This window comes from Mobula hypostoma, chromosome 7 (assembly GCF_963921235.1).
Source record: "Mobula hypostoma chromosome 7, sMobHyp1.1, whole genome shotgun sequence".
Classification (NCBI taxonomy): domain Eukaryota; kingdom Metazoa; phylum Chordata; class Chondrichthyes; order Myliobatiformes; family Myliobatidae; genus Mobula; species Mobula hypostoma.
Window position 1 is genome coordinate 154033076 of NC_086103.1, and position 21113 is coordinate 154054188.

Consider the following 21113-nt stretch of genomic DNA (forward strand, 5'->3'; position numbering starts at 1 on the left):
TTCTCTTTCTGTAGTTTCTTGTAGAAATGCATAAACAAATTAATTTAAAAAATCTAAGACTGATTTAATCTGGTAAAGTGTTTCGGCCCGAAACGATTGTTTATTCGTCTTCATTGATGCTACCTGACCTGCTGTGTTCCTCCAGAACTTTGTGTGTTTCTCAAGATTCCCAGCATTAGCAGAATCTTGTGTGATTATGAGTAATTTATGACGTGTTCGAATAAAAAAATGTTGCGAAAATGAATTTGCTCTGATTGCTCATTTCTTTTGTCTTAATGGAAACTAAATTATGATTTTCCAGTACTTAACTGGGCTATAATATGTACCTCTATCATTTATCCACAAACAAATTGGCCTAAAGGATATCAAATTATCTCCAATGATCCTGCTTTATGAATGAAATATGTGTTGAGCCATTGAACCATAATTCAAGTACATTAGAATCAATATGAATGTGCTGTTCACTTTTCTCTCAAAGAAAAGTCTTTAATATAATATTGATGGCATTAAACTTCATGCAGAACAAGGAAATGTTGAATAGCTCTTGAGAATAAATCTAATTTTTTTTTTACATTGCTATAAAATACCAAGGGCAAGACAATGGACATTTAGGGTGATTGGTTTGTTGTGTTTCTTTGACACGTGCGTGGTTTAAATGTGGTATATCTTAATGCTGTTTATGTTTTGTGAATGCCATTGTTGAGATGATCAATATATGTAAACAATAGTGGGGGGAAGTGAGCAATTGGGGAATTAAGATATTGTTTTTTAATTTTACAATCTTGACAGATGTTTCTTAACTAAGCCAGAAAGAGCTCCTGTCATTGGCTCCTTTCCATGCCACACAACTTCCAAGCCCACATAATTGACAGGCTCTGTAGCAATGTCAGAAAATAATGAATTCTGAGATTTCTGGAGTATATACCAAGGTGACTCTGGGCAAGGAAGGCATTGTCTAAGGGTATTGATGGTTTGCTTGATTTTGTAGTTGGTAACATTAGCATTCTCTTGTGCCACACTCTACTGGAATCTGATATGAATTGTCTTCTCCGAAGTAGCAATCAGCTGATCTGGTGCGGAAACAAAGCCAGTGGATATGACTGACTGCTAGAAGTAGAACCTTGCGTTCTCTATTTCTCTTCATTTGCATCAAGGGGAAAATACTGCGGTCTGCCATTTGTGCTACTGATTAGTCAGAGAACTGTAGAATTGTTTTATTGTGTGTCATTTAAAAGGAGACCTCACCCATATTTATGTTGGTAACTCTGTATCTACCAATTGAAGTACAACTAGTACAGAAAGATTTTATCTCTTTATGGAGATGCAAGCAGTTGTAAATGCATTGATAGAAGGAAATGGACAGTCAACATTTCAGGTTGAGATCCTTCATTTTGACCAAAAATGTCAACTGTCCATTTCCCTTTACAGATGCTGCCTAACCTGCTAAGATCCTCCAGCAACCCATCTTTTGCTTTGTTCCCTTATGCCTTTCAAAGTAACTGTAGTCTTGTATATGCCCAGGAGTCTTTGAGAAATGGAACTTTTCCTAGCAAAAAGCAGCATGGAAAGTTCACCACTCTTAACTCTTCTAAATAAGAAGATTGATGCATGGTTTGTGAAAGACTGGAATTTTTTTTCACCCACACTCCTCAGCTTCTTCCCCAATAAAATACCCTAGTCCAAAGTAGTGTAGAGTGATCAGAGTTGGAGGTGTACTGGGAGGATGTGGTGAAGAGACACCTAAGGAAATAATGGAATGGAGGCTATGGGGTTGGATAATTGACAATTTATGTAGTTTTAACTCGAAATATGATGGCAAAATAGACATTTGCCTTAAGGAAGATAGTACATCCTTAAACTTATTATTCATTATCCACCAATGGTCCAGGTAAGGATGGGTTCTATAATTCTACAATTGCTTTGGAGTTAATAATTTCAATAATATCGAGTATATTTAGTTTCTCAAAAACAAAAGCATGACATCAAATCTACTTGTTACATTTGCAGAGCAGCCTCCATCCATGTGAACAGTAATCATACCCTGGAACCTTCTAAAACCCAGAGTACTGTGGAGACACGAGACTGCTGATGATAGAATTTGGAGCAGCACAGAATGTTGGAAGGATTCCAGTTGATCAGGCAGCATCTGAGGAAGGAAATGAACAGCTGTCCTTTCAGGTCAAGGTTCATGATCAGAACATTCTGTAGAGTGTCTCTAAGTGCTAAGGTCATTGAATAAAATTTGACAATGGGCTTAAAAAAAAAAAGGCAAAATTTCCAAAGTTTAGTCGGAGGACATTAAGACCACTAAAGATATGGACAAATATTTTATTTTTAAGGAGCATCATAAAAGAGAAGAGAGTTAGGGAAATTTGGAGAAGGAACATTGCCAAACATTGGCAGCTGAAGATGCAGTGATTGAAAGTTGGGTATATTGTATTAGTGGAGATGTAAACATCATGAAAGATGGAGGAAATGTAGTGATTGAGGTTCGTAGGGTATTATTTCCATAGGATTTTTTTGAGAATGCATGTTTAAAATTTGAATTGGTGCACAACTTGGAATTGGTGTGGTTCAGAAAGCACAGAAGTGACGTGTGAGTGGGACTTAACTGAATTTAAATATATAGAAGGTAGAGTTAGGAAGGTTGACGAGGAATGCATTAAGCAAGTCTGGAGAGAACAGGCATGGCCCAGGATTTCAGTAGTAGCTAAGCTGAGGTACAGTTGGGGTTGCAATTAGAAGCGGAAATGGTCCAAAATTCATTTTGAAGTGTAAACGTCCTAGCTCGATCTGCTAAGGAGTTGGGTGAGAGCTGTAGGAACTGATAATTGCTGGTCTTTCCAATATTTATATGGAGGAAATCTTAATTATTCCTTTACTCGATACCAGATGAGAGTCTGCTAATTTAGTGTCAGGAGGGACAGTAGGCTGGTAGCACTGAGTGCTGTTAGCTCTCTAATGGAGGCTAATGCATTTTACAGATGATATGCTGAATGGACATAATGTAGATCACAAATCTAAAAAGATCACCTGAGCTAAAATGCAGAAATGTGAAGTGAAGCTATCATGGATGAATGGCTATTACTGTTTATGGAATTAGAACCAAACCAATTTGAATCTAGTCAGCTCTATGATGCTGGAAAGGAGTTGGAAAATGGTATGGTCCATCATGCTGAAGGCCACATACCAAGTGTGGAGAGTTAACTTCAGTCCAATAGAATATAATTTTTGATTTTGTTCAGAAATCTTCCTGAGTGTAGAAATCTAAATTGTAACTTCTGGGAAGGTTGGGTGTGGATTTTAAAATCAAATTCTTGTTCAGACTTATGGGAGAAGGGGTGAAGATGGAGAGTTGAGGGTTGTGTTTTGAAGTGTGATCTGATGGTAAATCATACGTTGGTAAATAATGTTACCAGAGATACAGAGGTATTAGCAATGACAATACCATGAGAACCAGAGAAGGTAATTTTTGATGAGTATGGAGTTCAAGGAGCAGGAGATGATTTGTGTAGGTGAGATGAGCCAAATGGAGATGATTGGCATTGTAGGATTGGAGGTAGAACTAGAGCTGAAGGTAATTTGAGAGCTGCTTTTGACCAGTGAGCTAGGGAAAGAAAATAAGACAGAGGTAGTAGATTGGCTGCAGTGGCAAACTACAAAGTGGTATTTTGAAAGTGAACTGGGAGAATTTTTCTCTCACACTGACTGAGCTGTTGCCCAGTTCTGAGAGCAAAGAAGAAAGCAATAAAAGTATCCAGAGGACATTGAAAAATTGGTGCTTAAATAAAGAATGAAACATTCTTTGAATGAAACCTTTCAAAGGTTATGGGTGCTGCTCAAACAAGCTGCTAAAATGCAGACATGATATTTAGCCACATGACTTTTTGAAACATCTGAGTATTAAGAGAGCTTACATTATTAAATTGATTTCCATGTTCATATGGTACCAAATGAATGCAGAAAATCAATTTGTTTTGTGCAGTATTCTTCATAAACTTCTACCGATATCTGCAATGAATTTGAGATCCTGTTGGATGTTTCTTCATGAAAGGATGTCATGCATCCAGATGGCAAGTGATTAGGGAAATGTGGAAACTTCTATGTGCTCTTGATCTATTGCCTTGAGGTTCTCTATACCATCCCAAATGTAACTTCTTTGCTTCTGAGCAGTTATGTGCCAAGAAATTACAAGAATCAGTGGGGATGGTATTCATTCCCCAGCCCCCACCCCAACAAAGTATTTGCATACTTGAATCTTTTCCTGTGACAGAATTCTGAACTGTGTCTGCTTTGAGAGTCTGATATCAGGTATGAAAACAATTTGGACTGTCCAACAAAACAGATTGAGTATAATTGGGGCCACACAGCTGGGAATGTTGTTTATAACTTGGTTTATTGGTAAATGATATGGGCAGTTAATCAGATTACAAAGTCTGACATGCCAAAATAATTTGAAAGTTATTCATCAAGTCTTCCTCTGACTATTACATGTATATTGATAAAGTTCATTTTATGAAATTTCCTCAAGCTTGACACCTAAATCAAAGCTGGTTTTATCAATTCCTTTATGCTTAATACATCACAACCAAAAAAAGGCTCTTGTTGCAAGATTAACAAAGCAGCAAGACTGGATCTGAAAGATAAAAATTTCTTATGTCTATTTTATACAATCTAAATGAAAAGCCAAGTGTATAATTCAGATTTAAGTTTATTTGAATTTGGTTGTAAAGTCATAGAATAATACAATATAGACCTTTACAATAGTTAGTGTTTTAAAATCTGAGCTGCAAACTGATTATAAAATAATCTGGAGAACCTAGGGTAACTACAGATTATAAGACATCTTGTGAAGTCTACAGAGTCTTTTCTCCAGCAGTGAATACAATAGGCTTCAGTGGTGAGAGAGCTGGTGAGTATTTTGTAGTTTACATGTGTACTAGACATTACTGAGTTCAGTTTAACTAGTTTCATTCAAAGCAAACATCAAAGTTCTTGTGATCATGCTCAATATTTAGTCATTTGTCCTTGGTCATAGTCTATAGCACAGAAACAGGCCCTTTGGCTTATCTAGTCTGTACTAAACTATTAATCTGCCTAGTTTCATTGATTTGTACCCAGATCATGGCCCTCCATACTCCTTAGATCCATGTTCGTACATTTGTATGTGCCATGTCGTATAATGTGGGTGATCGTGGTCTTTCCATCACCATGATTGTTCTTGGAAAATTTGTTCTACACAAGAGGTTTGCCACTGCTGTCTTCTGGGCAGTGTCTTTACAAGATGGGTGATCCCAGCCACTATCAATACTCTGCAGAAATTATTTGCTTGGTGTCAGTGATTGCATAACCAGTACTTATGATATTCACAAGTTGCTCATACGACCATCCACCACCTGCTCCCATAGCTTCCCTTAAACATTGAAAGTGAACCTGAATTAATCTAATCTAATCTAATCCACCACTTCCGCTGGCAGCTCATTCCACACTCACCACCCTCTGAGTGAAGAAGTAACCCCTCATGTTCCCCTTAAACAGTTCACCTTTCACCCTTAAGCCATGATCTCAAGTTCTACTCTCACCCAACCTCAATGGAAAAAGCCTGCTTGCATTTACCCTATCTGTATCGTTCATAATTTTGTACACCTCCATCAAATCTACCCTCGTCCTCCTATGCTCTAGGGAATAAAGTCCGAGCCTTACTCAACCTTTCACTATAGTTCAGGTCCTCAAGTTCTGACAACATCCTTGTAAATTTTCTTTGCACTCATTCAATCCTATTGACATCTTTAGGTAGGTGACCAGAACCCCACACAATACTCCAAATTAGGTCTCACTAGTGTCTTGTACACTTCAACAGAACACTCCATCTCCTCTACTCAATACTTTAGAGGTCAATGGAAACGAAACTCCTTGCTGTGGGAGTAGAATACTATAAATTGGCACGTGTTCCCCTCCACTCCAAGCTCAGCACAGCAGATTTTCCATCAATCTTCAAAGCAAGCTAATACACAAGTAATACACATGGAGACTTGATCATTAAAATTTAATTTGGAATAAAGTGGATTCCAGTTAATTGGGACAGCCACTTATTTGGGACAACTCTTAAAGAACAAAGACTAATCGAGAAAATTGCCAGGCAGAACTCCCTCCATTTAAATGGGGCCAGGAAACTGTTTTCCAAACAGGTTCTAACTAGCGTCAGTCATGTGCACTTGTGTGTCTGTTAGACACCACACTGTGTTTAAGAGTGATCAGTTTTCAAATGGCATTTGTTTTGTGTGTTTGTATTCAAAAACCAGAGAATTTTGTCACTGGTGAGGAATGAGCCGTAAGATAAGTCAGAACTGTTTTGTTTCTAACCTCAGCTGCTATTGAAGACCACTACTTCACTGTGCTCAGGATACATTCCCAAGGACAAGAGCGCAAATAGAATGTTTGTGCAATGGCTCAGTGCATCGTTACTTAAATAATATGGGGAAGAGTGAGAGTTTATATTGCTTCTGTGCTGGGAATATGGCAGCCTATGGGACAATGCAAAGCATGTTATCCTGTGTGCTTTTATGCTGCTAAAGGGAGGCCTTACCGACCATGAGCCGAATATTTCAAGGACAGTATTTGTCTCAGATCTACCTAACAGACAATGACTGGGATCCTGTGATCAACACTCTGACCATTGATCTAACCAAAAGCAATTGAATCTTGCCTTGGCACAATCATTACAGTGGAAACACTCTGCTTGTCAATGGCTTGACATTCTACTTATGGATGGTCTCCGAAATTGATAAAGACTATCCATAAGTAGAATGTTCTTCCAATTCCCCCAGTTTCCTGCAATAGTCTCACACCATCCAGTTTAGCAGGAACCAAAAAATAGTGACGTGCCCTGCCCTCAGTTTTGCAAATCTAGCGACTGTTTAATTAAATTGTTCATAAAACAGTTTCTAACATCATGATCCATTTTCTCCAGCTCTGCAGTGTAAGGCAACCATATCGGCCACCTTGCATTTAAACGAGCTCAATATTGCATGCAATTTATGCTCCGGAATATCTTGCTAAACAAGCTTAAATGTGTCAAATAGATGTAATAAGTGCCCAGTTCTATCCTGCATAAATGCTGTGACTGCCTGTAAATAACATTCTCATCATGCATGTAATTTGATTTAAACTCCTGAGAATAAAATATAATAATATCTTTATATTACTTAAAATTCCCAACCCCAATATGACCCTGCTGCCCAAAGTTGATACTGGAGATATGGTTTCATAACTAAAGATGATTAACAATCTGTTGCTTCCTATTCAAGAGATCAATAAACTGAAAATGATATCAAATAATATTGAGGTCTAGTATCTGGCTAGCTTCCAAATCCTTACTGTATAAGGATCCTAGACAATTACGTCCTTGGATGCCAAAATCCCTACAGAACTTGCATATTGAAATCTCTTTTGATGTTAAATCCATCAACCTGAAATGCTTTTTCTCTCACCACAGAAACTGCCTGATAGAACAACATAGCACAGCACAGAAACTGGCTCTTTGGCCCACAATATTGTGCTGAACTAATTAAGTTAGTAATCAAAATTAGCCAAACTGAACTACTCCCTCTGCCTACCAAATGATCATATCCATCCATTTTCTGCACACTAATGTGTTTATCTAGAAACCTCTTGAATGCCCCTATTTTGTTTGCCTCTACCATCATCCCAGGCAGCATAGTCCAAGCACTGACCAATCTTGTCCTGTACTTCTCTTTTGAATTTACCCCCTCTCGTCTGAAATGGATGACTTCTGCTATTAGATATTTCAGCTCTGGGAGGTGGGGGCAGGGGAGATGCTTGCTGTCTGCACTAGCTATGCTTCTTGTAATCTTAGAAAGCTCTGTCGGATCTGCTCTTAGCCCCTGGTTCTCCAGAAAAACAACTCAAGTTTGTCCATCTTCTCCTCATATACCTTCTCATCCAGACAGCATCCTGGTAAAACTCGTCTGCACCTTCTCCAAAGCCACAACATCCTTCCTTTAACGGGGCAACTAGAGTTATATGCAATACTCCAGATGTGACCTAATCAAAGTTTTACGAAGCTCTAACATAACTTTCCAATTATTGAACAAAATTCCTTGAATAATAAAAGCAAGCATGCCATGTGCCTTCTTTAGAACCCTATCATCCTGTGAAGCTACTTACAGGGAGCTAGGGATTTAGACCCCAAGATCCCTCTGTACGTTAGCAGTGTTAAGGATCTTGTCATTAACAGCGTACTGTCTCTTTACACTTGAACTCCCAAACTGCAACTCTTCATATTGACTGGGTTAAATTCCATGTGCTGTTTCTTTGCCCATACTTACAAGTGATCTATAACTCACTGCATCCTTTAGCAGTCCTCTACATTATCCAGTCTTTGTATTATCTGCAATCTTACTAACAAACCCATCTCCATTTTTCATTAAGTTCGCTTACATATATTAAAACAGCAGAGGTCCTAGTATGGATCCCCGTGGAATTTCACCAGTCATAGATCTCCATCTTGATATGTTCGAGTATTTCCTATATTTTCTGTTAATTATCTCCAAATTTTGATTTCTTATTATTTATTGCATTTCACAAGTTCTTCTTTCTTTTATTGAAACTCTAATTGGCTACACATTTTCCTTTATCTCTTTTTGCTTTATGGTGCATGGCAGAATATTCACACATTGAAACATTGTCTTTAAAGCAACTTATTATTCATGAATTCCCATCTTTTAAAAACCTTCTGAAAACAATGCTCCTTAATTTTATTCAATCTTCTGGAATGGTAGTCTGTCGTGGATCTCTTTTCAATTGTGAGGTGTTTTGAGATATTTTGCTATGTTCACATAGTGTAAATACAGTATGTCAAATACATAATTCAAACATGTATTGATTACTTAAGCAAGAATACTAAATAATTTTAACACTAAGGTACTGGGAAGGAACAGTAACAGTACTAAATATGAAGACAAGAGAAGGTCAAACTAAATACAATGGATGAAAGGAATTAGTAGGAAGAGTAATGTAGATATTTATTGTCTAGAATCTTAAAACATTGGAAATTATTTATATTGTAAATCTTGTTCGCACACAGATATGATGGAATATATATATATATATATATAGAGTAATATTAAGGACGTTGTGGTACAACTACATAAAACGTAAGTTAGGCCTCAGCTAGAATATTTTGGTATTTGTTTTCTTATTTCCACAACCATCATTTATACATTGGGCCTTTGGTTAAATAGTCACCACTTTTAGTTCTAGGGTAGTGTAGGGGAGCAGAGATCGACATCTTGGAGAATCTCTGTGAAGCGAGAGTCAACAATGGGGTATACACTTCTTGGCATGTCTCTCAACTGAATTTTGTCACTAAATACCTGTTTGCATAAAATTTATTATAAGATTCATTCATTTCTCTCTATAGTAATCCAGACCATTTTAGGAAATACCACACTGAATAATGTTGCACATTCCACACAATCTCTTCCAAGAGCTTGAGAAGCAGCTAAAGCATTTATTACTTTGTGCATCCTGAATAATCACACAAGTGCATGATAAAAACCAATGGTGAGGTGAATGTAAATGAACTTCACAGAACACCTCCCCAACTCAATCACCTTCCTCACCTGCAATGTCTACCATATAGGTGAACAGACGTGCATGGGAACACTAGCACCTACCAGTTCCTCTCCAAGTTGCACATCACATTGACATCGAATGCATTACTGTAACATTGTTGCTGATATTAAAACAAGCATGATGCAATCATTATATTCAGGTCTATGCAATTTCCATTCAGAATGGAGCCAGATATGTTCAGCATAAACTGAAGTCTGAATCATTGCTTAACAATTACCAACTGAAAGCATCTTAAGTGCAGGACACTACTGCAATAAAGATTACTTAAGTGCATTATTATCTGTACAAAGTCTATTACATGGCACCCAACAGCAACTCCTTTGCTTGCATCTTTGAAAACAGTCCTAATTCAATCTTTAATATCTCTATTTTTCCCTTTCAGGATTCTTTTGAAAACCCTAACCTGGAGTTGCACGTTGACTACAATTCTTTGCGGGAATGGGACCCGCTCTCGAGATTCCACAATCAGCTGCTATTCAGCATGCTAAAGACTTGGTCTAAGATTTCGGCGTGGAGTCATCTGCTGTGTGCCTGGGGACCCAGGATCTTTGCGACCTTCAGGCACAGAGCTCGAAAAAAGTGATGTAATGGACTTTTAGCATTATAAACCAGCGAGTTATTTGTTATGTCTCCCCGTTTGTTGGAAAATGGAGTCACCTCTTTCTCCCTTATTAGGAGAGAGAGAGAGCCTGCAGCATGTTGAATTATCGGGTGAACAATAAAGTCTTTGAAGTAACTGCAAGTCTGTGTCTTTGCTATTGCTTTGCTCATGCTTGAGTGCTGGTAGCAGGTGTGCTTTATTTTTGCTGGTGGGGGGGATTGTTGCTCGCTACTATTTGTGTGCGATAGGGAGGGGAGCTGGGGGTACTTTGGGGTTCTAACATTTAACATCATTCATTCTTGGGGCACTCTGTTTTCGTGGATGGTTGCGAAGAAAAAGCATTTTAGGATGTATATTGTATACATTTCTCTGACATTAAATTGTATCTTTGAACATCCCTGCAAAGCTAGAAATGGCTTATCAACTGAATGGTTGTTCCATATTGTGAAACCAGTAACTTTAAAAGGAAAGAAAGGATGGTAAAAATGCTTCACACAGAAAGAGCATACTTTAATGCAAAATATCATCATGAGTTTCTGCAGATGATGTGGATCCAGAGTTTCCCACACAAAATATTGAAGGAACTTAGTAAGTCAGGCCTTGTCAGTCCATGGCCTCCTCTTCTACCATGAGGAGGCCACTCTCATGTTGGAGGAGCGACACCTCATATTCCATCTGGGGAACCTCCAACCTGGTAGCATGAACATCAATGTCTCCAACGCCCAGTATTTTCCTCCTTCCTTTCCCTACTCTGGCTCCCCTTTACCTGTTCTCTCCTCACCTGCCTATCACTTCCCCCAGTACCTCTCCTCCTCCTTTCTCACATGGTCCACTCTCCTCTCCTATCAGATTCCTTCTTTTCCAAGTTACCACCTTCACCACCTATCACCTCCCTGCTTCTTACTTCGTTCCCTTCCCCCACCTTCCTGGCTTCACCTATCACCTTTGAGCTTGTACCTCTTCCCCTCCCCCAACTTCTTATTCTGGCTTCTTTCCCCTTTCCAGTCCTCATGAGGGGTCCCAGCTCGAAATATCGACTGCTTATTCCTTTCCATAGATGCTGCCTCACCTGCTGCGTTCCTCCAGTATTTTCTATGTGTTTCTTTAATGCACAGCTTTTCGCTGAATATACAAAACATTATTTTGAGGTGGAGCCTCTAAAATTGTGTGTGTGTGTGTGTGTGTGGTGGGGAGGGAGCTTCAACCAATTTGCACACAGCGAATTTCACAAATAACAGAAACAACTGTGTTATAAAATTAGGTCACTTTGAAGCCAGAGTGAAAAAGACTGATAACTCTTTAGAATAGTCCAATCATCCCCAGGAGTGAAGGTAAGATCTGAAATGAAGGATACCAAGTCTAGAAAAGAATAAAAACTAAAGTGTGCTAATCTCTGAAGTGCAAAGAGGTAGAAGCCATGATTATCACACTGAGAAGTGAAGTACCACCAGCTCTGTTATTCATCTAAAATTCTATCAGGCATCCAAAGAAATAATTGAAAGCAGAAATTTTACCAGCAATTAAACAAAACTCAAGTGGGAACAATTGTTATAAAAATACATTGCCTATTTCTCATCTACAAATAATTACCACCAGGGTAACAAAATCTAAATATAACTTATCTAGGCCCAGCAACAATTAAACAACTGCTCTAAATGAGCTGCAAGTACTGTAAATACAGCTTTCTCTGACACACAAAACACCATGTCTGTTCCATAACAGTATTCTAGCGTCAATGTTTTAATTTTGGAAGCTGCTTCATTGCTGCAGTCTTTTTAATTGGTCCTTTCTTGAGATCTAAAATCCTTTTTGTAGTTGGTACATTGCACTTTCCTCTGAAATAAACAATTATTATTCAATTATAATATTTAATTCCATTCAAGTGTTGCAACAGTCTGTAATGGCTACATTCTGTAAAATATCAATATTATTTTCACATTTTAATAAGTACAATGATTAAGATCTATTTTATGCAGTTCCATATTTGCATCATATGTTTCATTCAGTGGAGGAGGGGTGGGGAACGCAGGGAGAAAGGAAAGAAGCATTTATCAATGAGTTTACTGGTATTCATTGGAGCTTCATATTTGTTCTCTGCCATAACTTCAAAGAAAAGTAATTACTGAAGAAAAACAAAATCTAGAGCTTGCATTCAAACCAAATCTAGTCACAGAAGGCTAGACACTGCAGCATACATCATTAGATTTGAGGAAGTAAAGATGGCAGCTGAATTGAGAACGATACGCACAGAAATCAGTTTTAAAAAATCTGCTATGGCCAAGGCTATCAAAATTAGAAGTAATGGAATAGCTGAGAAAAGACTGCTGTAAATGTACCATCGGAAATAAATAGCTAAAGGGAAGGCAGTGAGACTTTGAAGCTATGGATGTACGCTTTTAACACAGCCAGCTGAAAGAAGGAGCATGAGAGAATGGGGAATAAGTGATATGACGGATGTGGCAAGAGCTGCAGACCTTTAGAGAGAGTTGGAGGGGCAAAGCCTGGAGGTCTGAACAACTGAAAGGAGGAAGACAGTCACATAGCACAACCTTGTTCCAGGTCGTCTGAGTCTGACTGAAATGCAATTTTGATACATCCCTCAAATAGTCCCCATTTAGCAATCCTGGAAATGTTGCAAAACCCAAGTGCAGATTGGGTGACCGCTTTGCAGAAGACCTGTGTTCAGTCATCAGGTAATTCTGAGGTTCCTGTGGCCTGCCACCTTATTTCCTCCAGCCAGTCTTAACTAGAGATTGTGGCTCCTGTACTATCACAGTGGCACCCAATGCAAGCTTGGGCACGTTGAGACTTCACGACTCAGTGTCAAATTCTATAGCTTCAGGTAGCTTGTTTGTATCAGTCATCCATCTGTCATATTGGCTTAGCCAGCTATATATATGCATACTCTTTTCCCTCTGTGAGTGGAGGACATGCCCAACCCAACTAGTGGACACAACTTCCTGCTCTGTACTTCACAACTCTACTCCATTTCATTTCTTGACTATGTTCTCACTCTCCACTTTCTCCCATTCGCCAGAACCAGACAATCTTGTTGACAATCTCTCCCACAGTCACCTGGGCCTTATCCTATCAGAGGCATTCCCCTCCTTGCAATTTATTTTTTTATTCTTTCTTACTTCTCTTCTAGTATCTGTATATCTGTGCACATGTAATGCTACTGTGACATTGTAATTTCCTTTGGGATCAAATAAGTATTTATCTATCTATCTTAACAAACTTATTTAGTCTCCAGCATCAGCAGTGTTTGGATTTTCATTTGTAAATGGATTACCATATATGGCCAAGTTTTTGGAAGAGGGCTCTCGAGTTACCACTGAACCTGATTCTGCATCATAAATTGTTGGGGAGGCCCATGCCCTTGATCTATATTATTATCTAAATTTAGTGACACCCTGCACCAATGTATTCTTCAAATATGTAAATGAATCCTTGTTTTCATAACTAGATGGCCACATTACTGGCTTGCCCCTTTCCAAAGGTGGGTATTTGGAAAATTTTGCTTTCAGTTATCTTTTAACATCAGCTACTCTACGTCGCCATTGCTTTCAGTATACACTGGCGGCAACAGGTGGCGCCATCTGCTTGAGTTGGTTCAGCCCATACACTTGATCTGCTGCTTTTTAATGACAACCTATAGGTACTCATTACAATTTCTGGAGTCCTTTCCAAAATTTAGGGCACTCATTACCCTACCTTGTTACCTAGAACCAGATTTAAAACAAAACTGTACTCTCCCCAGCCATCACTTCTAACTCTAATAAATAGTGGTTAGCTAGCGAGCCAGGTTCAGTTCCTGCCGTTGTCTGTAAGGAGTTTGTATGTCCTCCCCATGACTGTTTATGTTTCCTCCAAGTGTTCAGGTTTCCTCCCAAAAACTAAAACTGTACGAGTTAATTGGTCATTGTAAATTGTCCTGTGATTGGACTGGGGCTGAATAGGTGGGTTGCTGGGCCAGAAAGGCCTGTTCTGCACTGTATTGCTAAAAAATAAATGAGGACGTCTCAGCATTGGTTTTCTAGTGGTATGAAATGTACCATTAAGTTCCCAAGCAAGTTTACTGTTACGTAAAAATAATTGGCAAAATTGATAAAATACTTACGTCAAAACCTTCGTTTCCCTTGACCCCATTGCCTTCTGTTTCTTTGCTGCTGCAATTGATAAGGATGTCTATAGGAAAGTTAATTAGAAAAATAACTTCAAAAATTCACAGTTTATTGTTATAATTATCTTTTTTTAAGTTACTCTTTTACTCCTATAAAAAAGCTCTATATTTTAACCAGAAATAAAACACAGAAGATGCTAGCAATCTGAAATAGAGGCTAAAAACTCAAATGGCATCTGTGGAGAGGGAAATAGATAACAACAACAGACATCCCACCCTGCAAAAACGCATTTCAGGGAGGTAGCACCATCAATTTGCGGGAGATTCCCGGAACTTCGGGGAGAGGTGGGATGTCTGCAATAGAGTAGCTCCTTAGCAGCTAGCCAGCTAGTTTAAATAACGTTAGCTATGCTAATGAACGAATGACACATGTTAAACTCACCTGAACATGTCTTGTACAGTCTTAACCCATCATGGGCAATAGAAAAGTCACTGTTGCAAACAGTGCAGAGAGCAACACTGTCATTATTTTGACCCCTATTAGGCAGGGGTACACTTTAGTGTAGTCTGGGGTGACGTACGTTTTATATTTTCTTTTTTTGGAACACTCTGCCATGGCGCTCACTCTCTCTTGGTCACGCTCTCTCACTCTCTCTCTCGCTCTCATGCTCTCTCTTGCTCACTCTCAAAAAAAATTGATTTCCGGGATATTGTATATAATTTGCGGGCATCAGGGAGCCGCTATCGATATGCGGGAGACTCCCGGAACTTCTGGGAGAGCTGGGATGTCTGCAACAAGTTTAAAAAAAAATGTTCAAGATCAACATTTGGTGCTAACAATTGGAAAAATGCACTTAGCATTGAGTAAATGGATCCATTTTCAAACCTCTCTACAAGTATAAGATTTTACTCTTTATATTCATTATTTCTAGAACTCTACATAGTCCAAACTCTCATTTCAGCAAAGATTCCGCCTTTCCTAATTGCTGAAATCCTCTTCGGAAATATCCTCTGGGTTTTGGAAACTCCTGAAGGTTGTTTCACACATACTCCATTCAGTGGCAAATTCAACTGTGATTGAAATGGTGTTGCAGAAGGGAGGACAAGAAGTCGCCTTATCAAAGCCTGTGTTTCTATGTTCTGTCTCACTGGACTCCTGCAATATCCTGCTAGAAGTAAGCAACTAAGCACTTTACTGCTATTCAGTGGGGAATAGAATCCCAATATGGAGTATAATATACAGTGTCTTACTCTAAATACCGAACATGTTTGTACGCCTAGATTTTCTACGGATAGGCTTTGTTGCAAAAATTTACACCATTGGTTTAGTCATGCTGAAAATGGACTTGGCCATTCCTTCAGTAAACGCATATTGTCCAGCTGAGATGCTATTTAGAATTAGAATTAGAATTGTCTTTATTTCTTACATCTTTCACATACATGAAGAGTAAAAATCTTTATGTTACGTCTCCGTCCAAATGTGCAATTTATAGCAATTTGTAATAAATAGTATGTACAACAGGACAGTCAATATAGCATAGAAATACAACTGTATCAGTGTGAGTTAATCAGTCTGATGGCCTGGTGGAAGAACCTGTCGCAGAGCTTGTTGATCCTGGCTTTTATGCTGCGGTACTCTTTCCCGAATGGTAGCAGTTTGTAGTTTGGGTGACTCGGGTCCCCAATGATCCTTTGGGCCCTTTTTACGCACTTGTTTCTGTAAGTATCTTGAATAGTGGGAAGTTCACGTCTACAGATGCGCTGGGCTTTCTGCACCACTCTCTGCAGAGTCCTGTGATTGAGGGAAGTACAGTTCCCATATCAGGCAGTGATACAGCCAGTCAGGATGCTCTCAATTGTGCCCCTGTAGGAAGTTCTTAGGATTTGGGGACCCATACCAAACTTCTTAAATCGTCTGAGGTGAAAATTATCTCTGTTGTGCTTTTTTTTTTACCACACAGCCGGTTATGTACAGACCACGTGAGATCCCTGCTTATGTGCATGCTGAGGAACTTAAAGCTGTTCACCCTCTCAACCCCAGATCCATTTATGTCAATAGGGGTTAGCCTGTCCACAATCAGCTCCTTTGTTTTTGCGACATTGAGGGAGAGGTTGTTTTCTTGACACCACTGAGTCAGGGTAATGACTTTTTCTCTGTAGACTGCCTCATTATTATTTGAGATAAGGCCAATCAATATAGTGTACTACTATTACTATTTCTACTACTTTTGCTCCAGGAGTATCCTGTTTCTCAACAGCCCCTGAGGTGCAGCATCAGTGATCACTTCAGTAAACGTACCCAGTTTATCCTATGTTATCCTCTGACATTGCCCCACCGCCCATTCCGTTGCTTTGGAATGCAACACAGTAGAGTAGCCCATTGTTTCTTTCCTCTCTGAATATGCTGAGAAGATAGTCTCTTCTGGAGAGAGTTCTTCTCAACTTTTTCCATAAGCTTATCACACTCTGCATGTCTACAAGGGAGATGCCCACATTTTGCTATTCCAGCAAAGGATGCATCATTTTTACTTTAAACTGGAAAATACTCTGGTAGAATAATGAGTGGAATTTCAAAGAGAAACTGAGTGTACATGCTTAAATCCAGATATTAAACCTATTCCAGGCAGAGACTCCGATTGCAAAGTTCTACATTGCTATGTAGAGATCTCTTTATATTTCAGAAATCTTGTTATAATTTGCTACCAAAATCCAACTGCAGTTCTTTGAGTAGTAATACCAAAAACATAAGGAATTGAGACCCTGTGCAGGTGTTTTCCTGATATAAATATGATAGTGCCAGTTTTTGTGTAAATTCGTAGCTTGAGTTAGTTATTGTCATTGTTGATTAAGACAATATATTATGTGACTTAGTTGTTTTCTAGGCCCATAGGGACAGTTTTGGGGATAGAGTGGGGAATTAGGAGTGGGGTTAGGGTTTAGGGACTGGGACATGGAGAGGTTAGATGTCTGGCTGGAGTCTAGGCCTCTGTTCTGCGCTCTGTGTTTAAAAGCCAGTGACATGGACGTGTGACCAAGGACATTCATGGTCAGATGTTGGACTGGCAGATCAGTGAAGATCAGGGCTGGTGCTGCCCCACCCACCATGGTCAATAAGCCATTGGCAGATTCCCTGATTGGAAATCCTTGCAGGCAGGAGGCATTAGGGCCGGTCAATCCCCGAGGTATGTAATTGGTGAGACCAATGTTTGGGGCCACGTGTTCAGTGTTCTGATCATCAGAGAGTCTGGCATTGAGGCCCGGAGATTTGGGTCCTCCTTTGTTGTAATCAGTGAGTCATGGGTTGATACTGAAGATCGAAGCCCAAAGCTCAATTGGAAGTCTGGAATATGAAGCCCAGTGGCTGCAGTCCTGAATCTACAAGTCTACTGGGGAAGTCAAGGCCCCAGTGAATGCAATCCGCAAGTCTGTAGCAGGCTGGAGACAGTCTGTCTTGGAGTAAGAGGACCGTAGTGCACGTGGGGGGGGGGGGGGAGAGGGTGAATGAGGAAAGGGGCTCTTGGCTTCTTTTGCTGTGGTTGTTTTGTTGTTTGCTATGCTGTGATTTGTTATGTTCTGTATTGTTCTGCTGAGCATTGTGGACATGTTATATTGGCGCCAGAATGAGGGCTGCCCTCAGCACAACCTTTGATTGTGTTGGTTGTTGACGTCAAACAACACTTTTCACTGCAGATTCAGTGTATATGTATATGAATCTGAATCTGAGTGCTAGAATTGAATTATTTTCTATTTTGATGTGATGAATTCAGTTGATAAAGAAGTTGTTGTAATAAATAATTTGATTATTTCAGTCCTGCAGAAAGAATCTTCACAGTTAATACATTTTTGAATTTCAATTTGTAAAATAAAGACCTTTTCATAAAACAATAATGGTATCAAGTAATGTTTAGTTTGTTTCTAAAATCAAATTGTTTTCAACAAAATCCGCCTCTGTGGAATGAACATAACCAGTGGGCAAAACACAGGTTTAATGAAGGATTTTTTTTTTATCTCTGATCAATTAATAGCAAAAAAGAATGGTAGAGTTTTATCTACAATGAAAACAAAAACATTGGAAACACTCAGTATATGGGAAGCATAGATGTAGAAACCAATAGTTAAATTTGAATCAAAGTCTCTTCTCAAACAAGAGAAAATCTGCAGATGCTTAAAATTCAAGCAACATACATAAAATGCTGGAAGAATTCAACAGGCCAGGTGGTATCAACAGAAAAGAGTAAACAGTCGACGTTTCGGGCCAAGACCCTACATCAGGACTGGAAAAAAAAAGATGAGAAGTCACAGTAAGAAGGTGGGGGGAGAGGAGGAAGAAATACAAGGCGGTAGGTGATAGGTAAAACTGGGGGGGTGAAGTAAAGAGCTGCAAAGTCGATTCATGAAAAAAATAAAGGGCTGGAGAAGGAGGAATTGATTTTCATGCCATCAAGTTGCCATACATTCCTTGTATGTGGAATACAAGGTGTTGCTCTCCCTACCTGAGTTTGGCTTCATTGCATCAGTAGAGGAGGCCATTGTCCGACATGTCGGAGTGGGAATGAGAAGAAGAATTAAAATGGGTGCCCCAAACAGTCATTCCAGTTAAGGCAACACTTTATCTGCGAGTCTGTTGGGGTCATCTACTGTATCTGGTGCTCCCGGTGTGGCCTCTTGTATATCGGTGAGACCTGACGAAGATTGGGTAGGAACACCTCCGCCAGACAAGGAGAGATCTCCTGGTGGCTAGCCATTCCAATTCTATTTCCCATTCCCATTCTAACATGCCAGTCCATGGCCTCCTCTACTGCTGCAATGAGGCCACCTCAGGTTGGAGGAGAAACATCTTATATTCCATATGGGTAGTTTCCAACCTGAGGGCATGAACTACGATTTCTCAAACCACCAGTAATTAACCCTATCTTCCTCCTTCATTGTTCCTCATTCCCATTTCCCTCTCTCACTTTATCCCCTTACCTGACCATTACATCCCTCTGGTGCTCCTCCCATCCCTTCATCTCTTATCAGATTCCCCCTTCTCCAGCCCTTTATCATTTTCACAAATCGACTTCCCAGCTCTTTACTTCACCCATCCCTCCTCCCGGTTTCTCCTATCACCTACCACCTTGAATTTCTTCCTCCCCACCCCCCCCCCACCTTCTTACTGGGATTTCTCATCTTTTTTTCTCCAGTTCTGATTTAGGGTCTCGGCCTGAAACGTCAACTGTTTATTCCTTTCCATAAATGCTGCCTGGCCTGCTGAGTTCCTCCAGCATTTTGTGAATGTCTTTTCTCATTTTTCAGCATTTGTTTGGTTCTTCAAATTTCTGGTATCATTGATATTTTGCATAACTGGGTAAAATTATATGCTTGATTCTGTGATGCTAAAAATGACAACTTTATGTGAGTAATCTCATAATGAATCCTCTTGAACACGAACAAGATAAGGAGATTGCCTTTGGTAATCCTTAGGTTCATTTGTATTATATTCCACCCACCTCCCCGTTCCCATCCTCAAATACAGCAAATTAGAAGCTGTAGTCAACCCTTACATATAAAGCATTTGCACAAAGATTATAAGATTTCTCTTTATTTTCGAAATACAACTTATTGCTTTGATTGTTCCCACAAATAGGAAAGAGTTAAAAGGAAGATAATCTTCTAACTTCTCCAAATAGCAATGGGACTGAACATAATTAGTGCCTTTCATATGAATCAGCATAATAATTAAGGCAACAAGCTGCACATTTCTTTGACATCACATCTTCCTGTTTTAAAAATAATTAATACCTCAGACAGAACCAGGATAATGTTTTAAACGTTTCCTGCATTTACAAAGTTTAAATAGTGAAGTATTTGACAATAACTTTTGAGTATTGTGACCACCGCTTCAGATTAATAATATTCATTTACTTACAATTCTGTTTTCCTCTACTTTTAACTATTGTTATCTATATTATTAAATTTTATTTGCCAAGAACACATTTCAATTATTACTTTGTGTTTATATGCAGTAAATATGGAATTGGTTAAAATGACTACTTGTGGATAAAACAGAAAATGTTCTTCAGTGCCTTTATCCATGATGCCACTTGTCCTTTACTTACCCTCAACAATAACAATCCTTTTGAATTATGTGAACTAACACATTCAAAGGACTGATATGCTTGTATATTTCACTACATCCTTGGTGAAATATATGGGCACATGAGATTCAGAGAACACAGAACACAGAACACAGAACAGTACAGCACATGAACAAGCCTATTGTCCCATGATGTTGTGTTGATCCAATAGGTTAGTAACCAAATAGGCAACCTAGCTAATACCTTACGTGTACACAATGTCTACATATCAATATTTTCCTCAAATTCATGTGCCTATCTAAACTTCTCTTAAAAGTCCCCAATGTTTCTGCCTTTACCACCACCCCAGGCAGCACATTCTGGGCACCACCACTCGCCGTGTAAAAAAATTTGCCTCTCTCATCTCCTTTAAAATTACCCCTCTCACCTTAAATACATGCCCTCTGGTATTAAACATTTCAACCCGGGGAAAAAGATAAACACAAGAGATTCTGCAGATGCCGGCAATCCAGAGCAACACTCACAAAAAGCTAGAGGAACTTAGCAGGTCAGGCATCTATGGAAAACAGTCAACATTTCAGGCTGAGATCCTTTATTTGGACTGGAAAGGAAGGGAGGGGAATAAAAAGATGGCAGGGAAGGGAAAGAGGACAAA

The 21113-nt window shown here is 39.2% G+C and overlaps 1 protein-coding gene across 1 annotated transcript in view; it reads right to left on the reverse strand.

The window, feature by feature from the left end:
- Positions 1-11800: 11800 nt before the first annotated feature.
- Positions 11801-21113, reverse strand: part of ccdc169 (coiled-coil domain containing 169) — a 70363-nt gene continuing 61050 nt past the window's right edge. The window contains exons 7-8 of the mRNA XM_063054342.1: positions 14379-14446; positions 11801-12093 (exon numbers count right to left, since the gene is read on the reverse strand). Of these exons, the coding sequence (XP_062910412.1) occupies positions 11991-12093; positions 14379-14446 (171 nt within the window). The 3' untranslated portion in view covers positions 11801-11990. The remainder of the gene's footprint in view (positions 12094-14378; positions 14447-21113) is intronic.